Below are 16,931 nucleotides of genomic sequence, written 5' to 3'. Positions count from 1 at the left end.
CAGGCGCCTGAAAACAAACTTGGGCTGCCTGCAAGAGCAGCAATCACTTTTATGCATGTTTACTAAGCACCTCTCCAGCCTCCCGTAAATCCCCTTTGACATGAAAATAGAAACATTTTTCTTGACTAGTATGTCATAATTTCACCTCGCAGATCCCATCTGGTTTCTTTCTACAGCTCCTTTCTATGCATGGTGCTCAGCATCCTACTTGACATTGCTTCTAGAAGCAAAACTACCACTCTCTAGCCCCAAGATTTATAATTAAGTTGGCTAAGGAAAATGAAAGGATGTAGCTCAGTGGTAGATTATGCATGCACGCGTAAGGCCTTGAGTTGATCACCATAGAGGGAAAAAGCATTATATTAAAAAAAAAAAAAAGCCCGCACATAGCACTTCATGTGGGAACTTTGCTTCACTTGCATATTCTCAAGAAAGAAATTTAAGAATGAGCCCTGCATTAGTTACTTTTCTGTTGCTGTACTAAAACACCATGACAAATCAAACTTATGAAAGGAAGCATTTAATTGGGCTTACAGAGGATTAGAGTCCATGATGGTGGAATGAAGGCATGGCTGCAGGAAAGGCTGAGAGCACAAATTTCAAACCACGAGCATAAGGCAGAAAGAACTGGGAATGGGAGAAAGAGAAAGTTTGAAACCTCAAAGCCCACACCCAGCAGTATACCACCTCCAATAAGGCCATATCCAGTCCTTCCCAAACAGTCCCACCAACCGGAGACCAAGTACTGAAACAAATGAGCCTCAGGGACCTCAGGGACCATTCTCATTCAAACCTTATGACTTTAACATCTACCTTTTACAGAACGAAGTCAACCTAATTTATGCCAGTGGCAGGATTGCTGTCCCAGCACTCTATGGTAATAGTTGTATCTGTAAAACAAAAGACAGGTTAGGGTGTCTGTGTTTTAGACAACACGTTTTCTGGGTACAGAAGTTGAAGACCACTTTACTGACAGCTACTTTCACACAATGTATAAATAAATAAAACTATGTATTTTACAAAACTTAAAACAAATTGGGTCCTAACTAGTGGATTAAATGAGATGTCCCCATAAGTCTCAGAAATTTGAATACTTAATCCCCAGTTGTTGGTTGTTTGGGGATGATGAGGTAATTGACCTTGCTGCGAAGGGCTTGAGGTTTCAAAAGATTCATGGCATTTGAAATAAGTTAGGTCTTCCTGCCTCGTGTTTGTTCCAAATGTGAGCTCTCAGCTGCTGCTCCTGCCACCTACTACCTCCACTCTGGACCTATCCATTCGGAACTGTAAGTGCGCATGCGCAGACGCAGACACACAGACACAAAAACCCTTCCTTCTGTAAGTTGCCTTGGATGTGCTGTTTTACCACAACAGAAAAGTAAATAATACAAACGTTGGTAGCAGGCAATGGGCCACCACTGCGAAAGACCTAACCATATGGCTTTCCGGAGGAATGCAGAAGGCTTTGCAGCTCTGGACTGGAAAGCAGCTGAAGAGTGTAAACAGAGGTTAGTAGGCCATCCTGGGAGGAGCTTGAAGGACAGCAATGCTGAGACTGAATGTCTTTGGGAACTTCTAAAGTTGGACTCCATAAATTTTGTATTATGTGGCCACAGTAAACTGTGGCCAGGCAGTAGAATGATGGTTTGAATGAGATGTTCTTAAGTCTTGGGCATCTGAATTCTTGGTCCTTAGCTGGCTGGAGAATTAGGAGGTATTGCTTTGCTGAGGGTGGCCTCTGAAGTTTCAAAAGACTCTTGCCATTATTGAGTTAAGTCTCCTTGACTCATGCCTGTGATCTGAGATATGAGCTTTCAGTGGCTTCTCTTGCCACCTGCTATCTCTGCTCTGGAATCATGAACCCTAATTCTGTGGAGCTGTAGGCCCCAAATCTCCTTCCTTCTATAAGTTGCCTTGGTCATGGCATTTTATCACAGCAAAAGAAATATGAATACCACAAAGAGACTGAAATAAGAACAGGACCTCAAGTAGACTAGTAAGTGGAATATACAAGGAAATCAGAGAGCATGGAGTTGACATAGTAAAAGCTGATAAATCTGGAGACCCCAATGACTGAAATAATGCTGTCACCTAGTCCAGAACAGCTACCGAGAGCACACACAGCACTGGTGAATTAGGCAGTGATTCCCCAGGCAAGATCTGAGACCAGAACTACCACCTTGTTTAAAATATGAGCAATGATGTTCAGATTACGTTCCCATGCAGAAAAAGGAAAAGATGGAAGAAAGTGGGTGAACCTTATTCTCACTTTTCTGTTGTTGTTCAACATTAAGGTTATTTTTTTAAAGATTTATTTACTTATTATGTATACAATGTTCTGTCTGCATGTACACCTGCACACCAGAAGAGGGTGCCAGATCTCATTATACATTGTTGTGAGCTACCATGTGGTTGCTGGGAATTGAACTCAAGACCTCTGGAAGAGCAGCCTGTGCTCTTAACCTCTAAGCCATCTCTCCTGCCCCATTAAGGTTATTTTTATAAAACTGTGTTCATTTCTCAGTTTTTCTCTTAACCCAGCTATCACAGAAATAACTGAGACTCTATTATATTTGTTTAATAAGCTTCACAACACAATAACTGAGCTGATAAATCTGGAGACTCCAATGACTGAAACGATGCTTTCAAGTGCAAGTGTCTCTGGGATGTACGCTGGGAGGAAGCCAAATTAGCCTTCTCAGCACAAGGCTTGCAACCAGATACAGAGGACACAGAAATCAGTATTTGAATTACACAATAACCTGAGGCCTACAATTTAAAAATGTTCTTTCTATTTCTGTTTTTGGAGACGGGGTCCCACTGGGTAGTTCTAATTGGCCTGGAACTCCCTATATGGACCAGGCTAGTCAAGACCCACCTGCCTCTGCTTCCTGAGTCAGGATTAAAGGCATGTGCCACCCTGAGTGGCTCTGGACTGTGCTATCTCCATGTCAACACCACTGACAACTGGAACAGTCAGATACCAAAGCTGGGCTGCTCCCACATAGGTGGAGGGGCTCTCCCTGTAATCTCAGCTCTTAAAAGCTAAGGAAGAGGATCACTCCAAATTCTGAGGCCATTCTGGTCCACACAGTTAAGAGCCTGCCTTAAATAAAAACGAAACAAAATCAAACAAACAAAAAACTGCCTTCCTTTTGTCTTATCAAAGATGAGAAAGAGTGTTTGTTTTACTTTTATCTGGGTTGGAAGGGCTGACCCAGGCCTTTGCACAAGAGAAACAAACAAGCACTCCTCCCCCGAGCTACAGCCAACCCCCCCCATCTTCACCCACCTACACTCACAGCGTTCTTCAGATAAACTCAGCCCTTACACCTCGAGTACAAGTACAATAATAGTGCTGAGCTAGGAGTCAGACTCCTAGGGGCAAGTTCTGGCTCTGCACCAGCTGGCAGTGTGACAACAAACTGTTTAGTGTCTGTGTTCTCATCTCCAGATGGAAGTCATAACACCACGTGCACCAAAGGTCCTTGCACAGGAAAGAGTTAATATACACAAAGCTCATGGAGCATGGCAAGTGCCTTACTCAGTAAGTATTAGTTGGGCTTAAATTTATAATAACCATTCTTCCTAAATTTTATCCCATTATAGTTAACCCAATACTGCAAGATCTTTTTCCAATCTAGCTCAACACACAAACGTATGTGTTTATGCTATTTCCTATTTAGCTTACCAGAGTCACTGTGTATCAAAGCACTGAGAGGGTCTACAATAACCTTGGATGGAGCTTCAGGCTTTGACTCTCTGGCACGATTGCCTAGTCCAATGACTGCTCTCTGTCTAGCCCCAGCACTTTTCCATTTATGATGTTTACCAGGACTTCTGATCTTGGCCATCTGTGAATGCCTGGACATGCCCTTCATTTTGCTGGAGTAAGAAGAAAAAAAAAAATGGAACAAAAGAAACAAATGTTAATTTGGCCAGTTAGACCCTAAGACATTAAAGGAACCATAAAAGAAATACCCAAAGATAAGAGACATCTACAGTGGAACTTTAAAGGCCCACACTGCTCAGCATAAATCTCATTCATTTCCAGCTGTGAGTGTCCACGAGTATTCTGAGCCCTGAAACAGGGTTGTGTTGTGCCATCATTGGCAGGTCAACTCAGCTGGCGGCATTCTCATACTGCACACAAAGCACAGTTCTTAGTAATTAAAAAGCACTCATTTTTAAGGTGCTTCAAGGTTTGCAAAAACATTTACAAGTATGAGCCTCCTTCAGCAGACCCTCTGCTGGAAACATTCAAGGACGCCCTGTGAGCAGGAAGAAAATGGCGTCTGAGGAATGGATACAAAAGTGCAGAGCACCTAAATAGCAAGCATTTAGGGACTGCAGCCATTAGCACCCAGTCCTGAACCATACTGAGCAGATGTGCCTGACACCAACCTGACCCCCAAACGCTGGTGACAAGTACTTCCTGTTTTTTTCTTTTTAAAGGGCACCATTAAGAACACAAAGGCAAGAAAAATTAAGAAGTGCCTCTATAATGCATACAAGCCACTCCAAGACAATATGCGTGCAACCGAGTATATAATCCCTGAAAATCAAGGACAGCAAGCCTTCGAGACTGGAGAGGAGGCTTAGTGGTTAGGAGCACCTGCTCCCCTTCCTGAGGACTGGGCTTCAGTTCCCACTACCCACACTGGGATCTTATACCCTCTTATAGCCTCCTCAGGCACTACACTTATATACACAATTCAGCCCTCCCCCCATAAATTAGAAAAAAATAATAAAACAAAAACAAACACACACACACACACACAAAAAACAATTAGAAATAGTCAAACACTTGAGGTGGTATTTCAATGAAAGAATAGCCACCTTAATAAGATGATCAATATTGTCAGTGACTTTACCACGCACCGTGGGACAGAGAAATCAGAAGCAATGAGCAGAATCAGTTCAACATTTGTTAAACTATTAAGCTAATCATATAGAGAACCTATAATGTACCATGTTAAGAAAATGAACATTAATGTTCACAAGAGACACGTGCAAGAAATGTTTATAGGAATTTGAACCATAACACCCAAACTGAAAAGAAGCCTTTATTTACCAATAGAATACCTATGTCTTGCCACAATCGATTTCTATGTAATAGTATGAATGAATTTACAACTGTATATAACATGGATGTATCTCACAAAATAATTCTGAGACACAGAAATCAAATTTATTCAACAATGCAAAGTGTATCATTTCATTTACATAATTTTAAGAACAGAAATAATTTATGATAATAAAAACCCAAAACAGGGTTAACATTTATGGGGAAAAACTGAACAGGATAGGACTTAAGGGAGCCTGGTGAAATAAAGGCTTCCTGTGTATCAAACCATGTGGTAGCATGTGGATATGAATAGTGTGTGTGTGTTTATGAGAGAGAGAGAGAGAGAGATTGATTTGTATAACTGAACTGTAAGGCCAGTAAAAATAAAATAGAAAATTCTGAGCAAAAAGTGAGAGTAGGGGGAAAGGAGAGCCCAGCTTGCAGACAGGAGAGCACGGGTCAGCGTGTATGCAGATCCACTCTTCATTAGTAAGCAACTGGCTAGCTGCTTGAATGCCGACAGGGAACTGACTGAACAAGCCTGTGGGACATCCTTGACTATGCTTCCTACACATCCACAAAACGAGCAATCTCCAGGTAAGATTTCGGTTGTCTGAAGAAGCAGAGGGCAGCCCCGTGTGACCCATGGTGGACACTGTCCTCTCATCCCTGTGCTGTAAAGAAGGATCTTAGGGAAAACTGCATGAAGACAAGGACTGGAAGGGCTTGTTCAGAACAGGTCACATGTGTAGAAGGTAACAGTATTTTAAGACACAACTTAAACTTTTTTTTTTTTTGAGACAAGAATTTTCTGTGTAGCCCTGGCTGTCTTGGAATCCACTCTGTAGATCAGGCTGGGTTTAAACTCAGAGATGCACCTTCCTCTGCCTCCAGAGTGTTGGGATTACAGGCAAGCACCACCACACCTGGCCTTAAAATTTTTTTTAAGGTAAAAATTCTAGAAGGAGATTTGAGAATGGGTGATACAGGAATCTGAAGACACTAGCATGTCTCCTTTCTTACCCGGAAGCACGTGCTTTTAAAGAGCACTGAGAATGCCTACGCAAACAACTTCAAGGAACTCACCCATACTGTGTCGTTGTCAACACTTCTCCTCTTTTCTCCTTTTCGAGTTGTAACTTTTTCTTCCTTTCAATATTGGCCAAAGTTGGGTAGTTTCTAGGAAAAAAACAAAAAACAAAAATTATTAGAAACTTTCAACTACTTCTCTAATTTGAGAAAAATTCAGTTTATGAGTCAATGTTACAGCTGTCAACACAAGTTTGCAATCAGGTTTCATACAGCACCTGCAAACTTCTCTCCATCTCTTTATTGTGTACCACACATAAAGAAACAACCTTCCCAGCCAATTACTTTTGCAGATATATGCCATGCACACACAAGGTCACCAGGGTAAGAGAGAGTTCTCAAACAACAGTCTACTGAGGAGGCTAGAGAAAGCTTAAGGAATAGCTGTACCTAAGACAAAAGAGAGTTAAGTACCCAGGAGAGTGCATTTTTTTCTTGGGTGGGACAAGATATTTCAACATGAAATCCACAAAGAAAGGGACCTGAAACCAAGTGGTCTGAAATGGTGCTAGCAGACAGCACTCAGGTGGAAGCTTTGGAGTTTGCTCTAAGTAAACCAAGTAATACCAACAACTCAAGTTCACAGAAAGATGCGGGGATTATTCTGTATGGAACATAATTTAACTACAGGAAACTGAACTACTAGAGGAGGCTCAACCCAAGATGTGCCTACAAAGTTTGTACACAATCCAATAGGTGAAAGCAAACCACAGAAAAGTTCTAGAGGGCTGGAGAGACTGCTTAGTAGTTAAGAGCACTGACTGTTCTTCAAAGGACCCAGGTTCAATTCCCAGTATTCACCTAGAGGCTCACAACTATCAAACTCTATTTTTCAAAAGACCTAACACCCTCTTCTGACCTCCCTGGGCAAAAGGTACACACATGGTACAGAGACATACATGCAAGCAAGACATTCAAGCACATGAAATAAATCAATTTGCTGGATACAGTGGCACACACCTTTAATCCCAGCATTCAGGAGGCAGAGGCAGACAGATCTCTGAGTTTGAGGCAAGCTTGGTTTACATAGTGAGCTCCAAACACAGCCAGGGCTATACAGAGATACCCTGTCTGAAAAAAAGAAAGAAAGAAAAAAGAAAAAAAAAGTTCCAGACATGCACATGGCTATGAGTAAGATTATATCAGTTTCTTGGCACATGACGTACAGAGATGCCAGTCCTAAAATCAGGCAATGAGAGACACAAACCTTTATAGCATACAAAACATGAAAGGGGAACACGGCTCTCGCCACTCAGGCTGGGACTCACCAGGAGTAGGAAAAAAAAGTCCTGCCACGTTTTCCAAGGTACTTCTTTCTCTACTGGACTGGGGCTATCGCTCGGAGGGAGAACGCACATGCCCTAGGTTCAACCGCTAGCATCACTAACCTAACGAACCTATCTGCATTATTAACTCAAAGAGCATGCGAAGGGACGCCCACGGGTCAGTCACACTGGAGAGAAGAATGGAAATGGCTTTGGTTAATGGTGAAAGAATCAGGGGGGAAAGGCAATGAATTTCAGTAAGGACAGCGCAAAGCATGTACCAGCCATAAATAACATCTGTAAATAAGAGATGACGGCTGCACGTGCTATAAATAAGCGTAACAGGAAAAGAGCAAGGTCATACAAGATGAGAATCTGATAGCAGTCAGCAACACATACTTGCAAAAGGCACACATGACCTAAGGCTACGCAAAGTATCCTCTTGGCCCTTGGATGAGTGTGAGCTCTCCCCTGATGCTCAGACACGGTTCAACACTGTCAGGGCGTGTGTCAGATCGGTGGAAAAGCAATGTCGAGGAAAATAAAATTGGAAAGGGGCTCAGAGAGACTCAGAGATGATTAAGAGGATAAAAACTGAAACCTCTGTAGAAAGCTGGCAGCCTGTAAAAGAGGAGGTGATAATAAAACAGCCTGAAGCGAGGGTGGTCGGCAGCTGGCCTCCATCTGCAGACAGGACACAGTGAAGCAGGAATGGCAAGAAGTGGGTGAGGATGCCCACAGGCGCTGGGGAGGCTAGGCGCCAACCTCAGCGCTACGCAAAGGGGACAGTTCAGCTTCCTAGAGACAACGTGACAAACACAAACGTTACTGTGAAAAAATCAGTTCCAAGAGTGCGCAGCTCCATGCACGGGTGGCTCAGTGCACTGTCTCCAGCTGGAAGACAGCACTGGGGAGCTACACGGAGAACGGCGAGGCTTTCCGCACCCTTCTGTGCCTGTTTAAATATAGGTTTTGTTTTTATTTTAGGTACACTGGTATTCTGCCTGCATGCAGACAGTTGTTGGGAATTGAACCTGGATCCTCTGCAAGAGCAGCCAGTACTCCCAACTGCTAAGCCATCTCTCCAGCCCTGTGTGTGTGGGTTTTTTTTTTAATTTTTTTTTTTTTTTGTATTTCTTTCTTTCTCTCTCTCTTTCAAAAAGATTTATTTATTTATTATTTATACGTTCTACCTGTTGACCAGGAGAGGGCACCAGATCTCACTAGAGATGTTGTAAGCCACCATGTGGTTGCTGGGAATTGAACTCAGGACCTTTGGAAGGACAACCAGTGTTCTTAACCTGTGAGCCATCTCTTCAGCCTGTGTGTGTGTGTGTGTGTGTGTGTGTGTGTGTGTGTGTGTGTGTGTGTGTTTAATCTATAATCATCCTTTCTCCTTGAACTTTTTCTCTATTTCCCAAGTGGATTAGTCCTGACATTAGTCATTTCTGTCTCCTGTCCTTGTGTTTCTCACCTCTGACTTGTCCCTGCCTATGCCTTGGGTTTCCAGTGATGTCCTTACAGGTACAGACCACTACGGGGTGACACAATGCCAACCATTACCTCTGCATGCATGATCCAACTTCTTCCTAGTACTCAAATTACTATTCTTTATTGACTTTTTCTCCTAGGCCTATTCCCTATGGAGCACAATCCCTCTTTTCTCTCAATACAAAACTTCTCTGACACAAACCTCTGCAACTGTATTTTAATTTCAAAGTCTTTCTGAACGTCAGAAAGATACACCATTATTGAGAGGCAGACATGAAGTTTGCATGAGCTGGGAGCACAGGAGGGAGCAATGAAAGAAACAGTGCCACCTACTGGACTTTTGCCCTGGGGCAGGGCATCACAGCCCAGGGTTGAAGAATCACCTTTTTTTGCTATCTTCAGGGAAGTATTAGTTTTTAAACACATTGGACCCCTCCAACTTTGACTAATCTGAAAAAAATAAATAAAGACGAAGGAATAAAGGCAAAAATGTATTTTTTTTTCTGTCTTTAAATCCCGAATCTGGGGACTCTTTCACGGGTTGTCTAGCAGAAAGGCTACACTGATATTAGCACTCTAGAATTTCTCCAGAACAGCTTTCACAAGAACAGTAACGTTCAGCATAAAAGCATTTTGTTGTACCAATGGGGAACTCACTGCTTTTAGGGTACACTCTTCAAAAGCTGAGACTGAAGCAATGTAAAACACATACTTGTACATGTAACCCAGTGTCATGTACTATGAACGTATATGATGGAAATTTCAAGATAAGCGAGTTGGGGCTGGAGAGACGGCTCAGCAGCGCTCCTCTAGACAACCCAGATCTAATTCTCAATGTTCACCTAGTGGCTCCCAACCTACTGCAACTCCAGGTCCAGGGGATTCAACACCCTCATCTGATCCGGCCTCTGTGGACACTAGGCATGCAAGTGATCCACAATGTGCGTGCAGGCCAAACGCCACACACATAAAACAAAATAAACACTAAAATCTTTCAGTTCTCTAAAAATACACATTAAAAAAATATATGGAAAGTAGGTTCCTAGAACTATATAATTCTAAATTTTTAAGAACTGCTTAATGATAGACTGTGTGTCTTAGAAATCTATTAAATGAACCAAAATACACAATACTTCCCACATTCCTTCTTTCCTGACAACCCACGCCACTTCCCCCTTTCTAGAAAAGGTCTGCTTTATTTACAGGCAGACCAGCACACGGTCAGAGATCCCACCTCAGCCTCCTGCATGCCAGGTCTACAGACATACACCCCCACACCCAGCTCCCATACCCTGCTAATGAAAATATCACCAACACTTGAGTACGTGAAGGGACAAGAACGCGAGAAATAAGATGTGAAAGAACCACAGATGAATTAAAAGGTGCTAAAGATACTTCCAGAACACTTACAAATAAGGCAACTTCACAGGCACAAATAAACTTCACCCAAAATTGCCTCTCCAATGTCCTCTCTCTTGGCATCTCTCAGGCTCACAAGTCTGTGATTCCACCTCATCACTCAACATCTGTGCCTGTTCCTTTTCAGCACTTCTGACGATGGTCACCGAGTACTTGCACCCTACACTCTGGAAACCAGAACCAGATACACCTGTTCTATATGAGGAAAATCACCAGTAAGGACAGGAAATCTCGCTCCAGCGATCCTTTACTCAAGAGGATGGGGCCACCTCCAAACTCCACTCACAGTTTTGAAACAACCAGCTTAAAACTGTGCCATTAAGCACAGTCACAAACAGCTGCAGATTCTTCCTCTTGGCAATTCTGTTTGGGGGACATTCCAACTCCACTACCACTAAAGGTGACCAAGCAACCTGCTTCAAGACAAAGTCTGTGTGGAAACCTAAAACTGAAACACAACTATTGCTTTCCTAATGAAAAACTGAAAACTAGGTTGTTTTCTTTGCCTGTCTGTCTAGAATGAGGGAGTGAGATGAGGACAGATGCCAACCTTCTCTCAGGCAAAATCAGAGCAAGGCACTGAAGAGCAGTAACAAACAGCTTGCTCAATGGTGCCAACGGCAGTAAGAGTGTTTCGAACTTATTCTTTACCAGGAATGGAGGGCCACTTTGCAGTAAGCCGTGGAGGCATGGCTACTATTCTCTGGAGTACATGAACTGATGAAACTCCTTCAGCCAGATCCTTCCCCTGGTCAACCAGGACAGCTTGAGCTCAAACCTCTTCCCAGTTGGGTTTGGCAGTTTCCTTTGAAGTGAACACTCACTACATGACCACATGACACCACCCCCAGACCCTTATCCAATGCAAATAAAAGCTTATATTCAAGGCACAAACTCATCCATGAATGGTTATGGAGGTTTCAGGTATGTCAAATACTGGACTCCACTCTCAACTTGGAAATGAAGAAACAACTGTGCTTTATATAGCCATACAATGGAACAGTAAAGTACTCGGAAATGAGAATTAGCTATTACCACACCCAACATGTGTGACTTCCGCACCTCAGAAGTCTACACGTGGCATGATGCCACTTATGTGACTTGAAACAACAAATGAGCGAATGCTAAGCAGTAGAGGACACCAGTCATGAATATAAGGCACGATTCAACTGGGCGAGGCAGGATGGAACACCGGTCTATGCCTACTTGTGACAGGGTTCATTAACTGTTAAAAAGAATCACTTGCCATGTGTATTATACCGTAAGTGTGGGGTGGAAAGTGGGTCACTTTTCATAGCAAGCCTTTCCAAACAAACTGATGGCACTGCTTTTCAAGGACCCCCTCGATAAGAAAAGCAGCCTTTGGCTAAGCATTATGATGCCCATTTGCATTTGCTAAAGTTAGTGTTCCAACTGAACACGGCTTTCTAGGCAACTATTTATTCACTATTTTCCATTAGAGTGAAAGTCTCTGGTTTTGGTGATGTCAGCCATAAACAGCAAAATGTTTAACTTTTTAATTACAAAATGCTGGCTTATGAGAAGGGCGAGTTGATGACAGCACTTGTGGCCAGGTCTCATGACCTGATCTCAATTCCTGGAGCACATATGGTGGAAGGAAAGAACTAAACCCCCTCAAGGTGCCCTCTGACCTCCACACACTTGCCATGGTATGTGCACACCCACATACATACATACAAATAAATAAAAGTGTAAAACAAGTTTAAAAAGAAATGTTTTCTTCTAGTTTCAAGATAAACTATTACCAAGAAATTAGTAAAAAAACACAGTTGAAATGAACACATGGTCTAAGACCTTGTGTTAGCACCTGAAAATCACTGGTTCCACCAGAGACTCTTTTTCCTTGAATCACTTGCTGTGTAGACCACAAGGGGGCAAAGTTCACCGGCATAGTGAGAAAAGCCACTTAAAGATGCAGGCGTTTAAACAGGTTGATGGTTCATCTTGATGAGAATCTGATATTGAAAACCACAGCAGTGAGCCAACAGGATGGCTCAGAGGGTAAAGGCACTTGCCACCGGGCCTGACGACCTGAGTTCAATCCCAGGAACCCACATGGTGGAAGGGGAGAAAGCACACACACACCTTTTAAAAAGAACAATATCACTTAGTTTAAGTATGAGATAGATGACTGATTTCAAATCACGACTATGAATCAGTGCAACACATTTTGAACAAACTTCTCTGAAATGTAGGTATTGTTCAAAACATGCCTTACACATAAGACTACAAGGTTTCTCCAAGTGCTTTCTCATGTACTGAAAGACTTATATCTGTAATAAAATAATTCAAACCCCATTTACATTTATCACATGCACCACTTCTATCTGTGGCACCATGTGACATAAACGGCCATGCAAAAGATGTCCTTAGCTCTCCAATACTTAACCTAAAATGCAAAACAGTTCTCTAGTAGGATAACACTGGACACAGCACCATATTTAAAGACAGGCAAGGCTTTCCTGTAGACTCAAGGATGAGTAAAAAGACCCCAAAAGGGCCAGGAGCACTGATGGAAGTCAGGGATGCAGAAGGCCCACCTCTGTGACAGGAGCATCATCATGACAAAATTAACAAGTCAGGAGTTTAGCTGGGCCTGCTGACACAAGCTTGTGATCCCAACAGCTGGGAAGCTGAGGCAGGAGGATTGCCACAAGTTGGGAGACTAGCCAGGTCTACATAGTGAGTTCCAGAAGCCAGGCTATTTATTTATTTAGTAAGAGAGTCATCTTGAAACAGAAAAACAGAAAGGAAAAAAAAAAAGCAACAACCCCCCCCACCACAAAGTAATCAACAGGTCTAAAAACATTTATGAAACAAAGTCTACCTGATTCCAAAAGCTCTGAAATAATGTAGAAATAACATGAATCAAGCCCACACTTAGAATCCTGACTACCAATTGTAAGAGTTTCAGCACTTTAGCTAAAAGAAGATGAGCTTGACAAATGTTAATTGTACAGAACAGGTCACTGGTATAACTGAGTAACAACTACAAAATGAACATCTCCCTCTCTACCACAGGGGAACCAAATAAAGAAAACACTGACATTCTCACTAATCAAGCAGTCTCTCCAGTCAGTGAGCACCACCTGTTCACCTGCAGAGTATAACACAGGTGTTGGGCTTTCTGAAAAGGACTTAGTGACCAAGCCAGAACTGAGGTCCTGCAGGTGAGAGACGGACAATGGAACAAGAGAGCTCAGATACTGCTGAGGCTGATGTGAAGGGAGATGGGAGTTCACCGCACAGGTCGGTTATGGACAGGAAGCCATTTTCAAAAAAATTAAACATTATAAAGGAAATTAGCACCACTGAACTAACTGGACTAGCAACTCCCAGGTGACCAGACTACAGCAGAGGAAAAGCTAGTGCCTACAGGTCCTTTCCATCCCAGCAAGCAGGGAATCACCTTCAGTATCGCTGCAGTGAGCTTTCCAACCCTGAGTGTCAGACAGCAGTCAATACTGTTTACCCTTCTATATAAAATAATAAGGGCCTAACCAGCACATAACAACAAAAACAAGCAAAGACAAAACAAATCCCACATATTTGAAGAGTGATGTCATAAGAAAAGAAAAATAAAATGTAGCTGTATAAAAGCCACACAGTGGATACAAGATGTGCTCTACAGGTAAGAGTTTCAAGTATCTCTCTCAGAGTCTAAGACTAACTTCTCTTCAGGCTGGCTGGTCGGATGAGAAAGGAGGATCAGGATTTCAAACACAGCCTGAGCTGTCAGGATGAAGAGATGGTTAGGAACACCGGCTGCTCTTCCAGAGGGCCCAGGTTCATCAATTCCCAACAAATACAAGGTGGCTCACAACCATGGGTAACTCCAGTTCCAGAGGATCCAAGGCCTTTTTCTGGCCTCCTCAGACACTGAGCACACATGTGGTACACAGGCAGACATACCAGCAAAACACTCAGACACATGAAATAATTGAAAAAATCTTAATTGGGTTCGGCTAGGGACCGCAGCATAGTGGCAGAACATTTGTCTGGTAAGAGCAACCCCCAGGCTACAAGATAAAGTTTAAAACGAACGACCTCTTGTTCTATCTGACTCTCCTTACTTTGTTAATCCTAGGAAAACAGCACTGTGGTGGTCTGATTGGGAATGTCCTCCCAAAAGTAGTAAGTAAACCCTTGGCCCAACTGCGGCACTGTTGAAGAGGTCATGGAGCGGGTGCACTACGGAGCCTTCCTCACTGGACAGCTGACTTTCAAGGCTGACAGCCTCGCCCCACTCACACTGTTTCCAGGTTATCAACAAATCAGCCAGCTTCCTGCTGCAGCTGCCTGCCACCATACACTTCCTGCTCTCTGGAGCCATCAGCCAAACTGAACTTTCCTCCAGCAGAAAACAAACTAAGACAAGTAACTGATTCTCAAAGCGTGTCTTATTCTAGCAGCTTCTCAGCCTTCTGCTGCGTGACCAAGTGTGTGAGAACACAGGAAAAGAGAACTCCAGGCAGATTTTTCACAGACACATTTGCAGGCAGACACCAACTCTTACGCCATCTGGGCTGGTAGATGCAAAGCCACGAGTTACACAGTCAGGCTCACATTAAACATTAGTCACAGGCAAGGACACGAACATGTGTGTCTTGTTCATTTCTGTACCCACCATGCCTAACTATGAACAGGCATTCGGCTGTGTGCTCAAACAGAAGTAAACATAGCAATGTATTAAACATTTTAAGTATCAATTCAAGCCCATCGTCTCCCCAGCCACTGAACATCTACCGTGTATACAGTCCCTCTGGGCCACATCTGTGTTTAAATGGAAAGTTCCATGACTCTCCCCTAACTACAGTCAATAGCTTCGTACAATGTAGGTCACAGTTCTTTCTTTGTGTTAACATTACAAAATAACTCAATGAACTTCACTAACTAATAAAGATGTTTATTTTTAAACCATCGACTAACACTACTCTCAGTCCCAATGTAGCACTATTGAAGAACACAAAATCAAGCTCAGTCACCTTCAGTGGAATGCCTACAATGTCATAAAAGATATTTTTCCTTTCATATTCATCAGAGCCGGGCTGGCCATTATGCTGCAACACCCAGTCCTGCCACAGGAAAAGAAAAATTTATCAGTTCACAGCTCCTTACTCACTTTCTTCTTTCTTCCCTCCACCTTGCAATCTCCTCTGGAGTGTCCAGCTTGATCTTCTTCATACCAGGAGCATGCATCTAGGGGCAGAAAGCCTGCTGAACATCAGGGAGCACACTGTAGGCATTTAACTAAACGTGACATTGTGTCCAACATTAAACTTACAAGCAGAAAGTAACTTAAGCTATCATTCCCACTCTAACTTATCTTTAAAGGAAAAGCAGCCATAGCTCATGTAGCCACATTAGTGCTTTATGGGGGAAAGCAGCCTAATTTTTATTACATAGATGTATAACCCATTTTCTCAACTGACAATAAGTACCCAAGCAACCAACTTACTAAAAAAAAAAAAACAAAAAAAAACTGACTGACAGTTAAAGAAACAAGTAGCCATGATCATTTTTGCCCAAGTCCTTTCGAGTGCCGCGCGTGCACACACACGCATGTGCCCTCAGTCACCCTGAATCCCCGAAGCAGGAGTTACAGGCAGTTGTATACTGTCCAATGTGGGTACTGGGAACAGAACTTGAGTCTTCTGGAAGGGCAGTACAAGCTCTTGACTGCTAAGCCATCTCGTCAAAAGCCATAGACAGGACCATTTTAAGAGTCATGGTATGGTAAAACCAGCATACAACTTGCAAGTGTAAGAAAGGGTTCTGAGCGGGTCATTCGTTCAGTCTGTTAGGAGGAGCTAATACTAAGCTATTTCGCATGGTTTGAGACTGTATAATATAGAGTAGGAGATGTAAAACTCCCTTAAAAAGCACCAAACACTGCATAAATATTACTTATTATTAGCATACACAGAGAACACATTTAAAAAGGGTTGTAAAAGGCCGGAAGAACTTACATTTTTCCAGTGGAACTGGACAATCTTCTCATGCGCACTAAAAGAGCAATCTACTTCCGGGCACTGAAAAGTTTAACAACAGAAGGACAATTTAATGATCTACACCACCAGGTCTACAGACGCCGGTCTGCTAACAATGCTCAGGCCAGCAGCAAGACAGAGAACACTCTGAAGCAGAGCTGTATTCAGGAAGGAATGGCATCCTCCACAGGAGTGGCACAGCCACTCTCCCCATTTCCATTTCCTCCTCCATCTGAGTGAAACTAAAACTTTAGTTCCTAATTCTTAATGGTGAGAGGCATGCCTGCAAACCAATGTTTCCAAAACAAGAATTTTCCTAAAAAAAAAAAAAAAAAAAAAAAAAAAAGAAAACCTCTCAAGCATTCTAAATGGCTTAGCATTTTAGAAATCATTTATTATCTGGATTATACTCAGAGGGCAGCAAGCTATGACACGTCATAGCCAAAGGTCAAGACAGCTCTAGACAGAAAGCACCCAGGTGCCCAGAGCAACTGCAGGGGCAGCACAGCTGTCTTCTCTCATGCACCCACGGAGGAGCAAAGACTGCCACTTCTCCATGAAGCCCACCCCCAAACTCCAAATTCCACA

General features: G+C 42.8%; 1 protein-coding gene across 2 annotated transcripts in view; it reads right to left on the bottom strand.

Moving 5' to 3' along the window:
- Nufip1 (nuclear FMR1 interacting protein 1) overlaps window positions 1-16,931 on the bottom strand; it is a 32,008-nt gene that overhangs the window by 12,156 nt on the left and 2,921 nt on the right. For both annotated transcript variants that reach the window (XM_060391462.1, XM_021635061.2), the window contains exons 4-7: window positions 16,323-16,385; window positions 15,476-15,552; window positions 6,155-6,247; window positions 3,692-3,885 (exon numbers count right to left, since the gene is read on the bottom strand). In XM_060391462.1, the coding sequence (XP_060247445.1) occupies window positions 3,692-3,885; window positions 6,155-6,247; window positions 15,476-15,552; window positions 16,323-16,385 (427 nt within the window). The remainder of the gene's footprint in view (window positions 1-3,691; window positions 3,886-6,154; window positions 6,248-15,475; window positions 15,553-16,322; window positions 16,386-16,931) is intronic.

This window comes from Meriones unguiculatus, chromosome 9, assembly GCF_030254825.1.
Source record: "Meriones unguiculatus strain TT.TT164.6M chromosome 9, Bangor_MerUng_6.1, whole genome shotgun sequence".
Lineage (NCBI taxonomy): Eukaryota > Metazoa > Chordata > Mammalia > Rodentia > Muridae > Meriones > Meriones unguiculatus.
The sequence above is the reverse complement of the archived record's forward strand: the minus strand, read 5'-3'. Positions and strand labels throughout refer to the sequence as shown.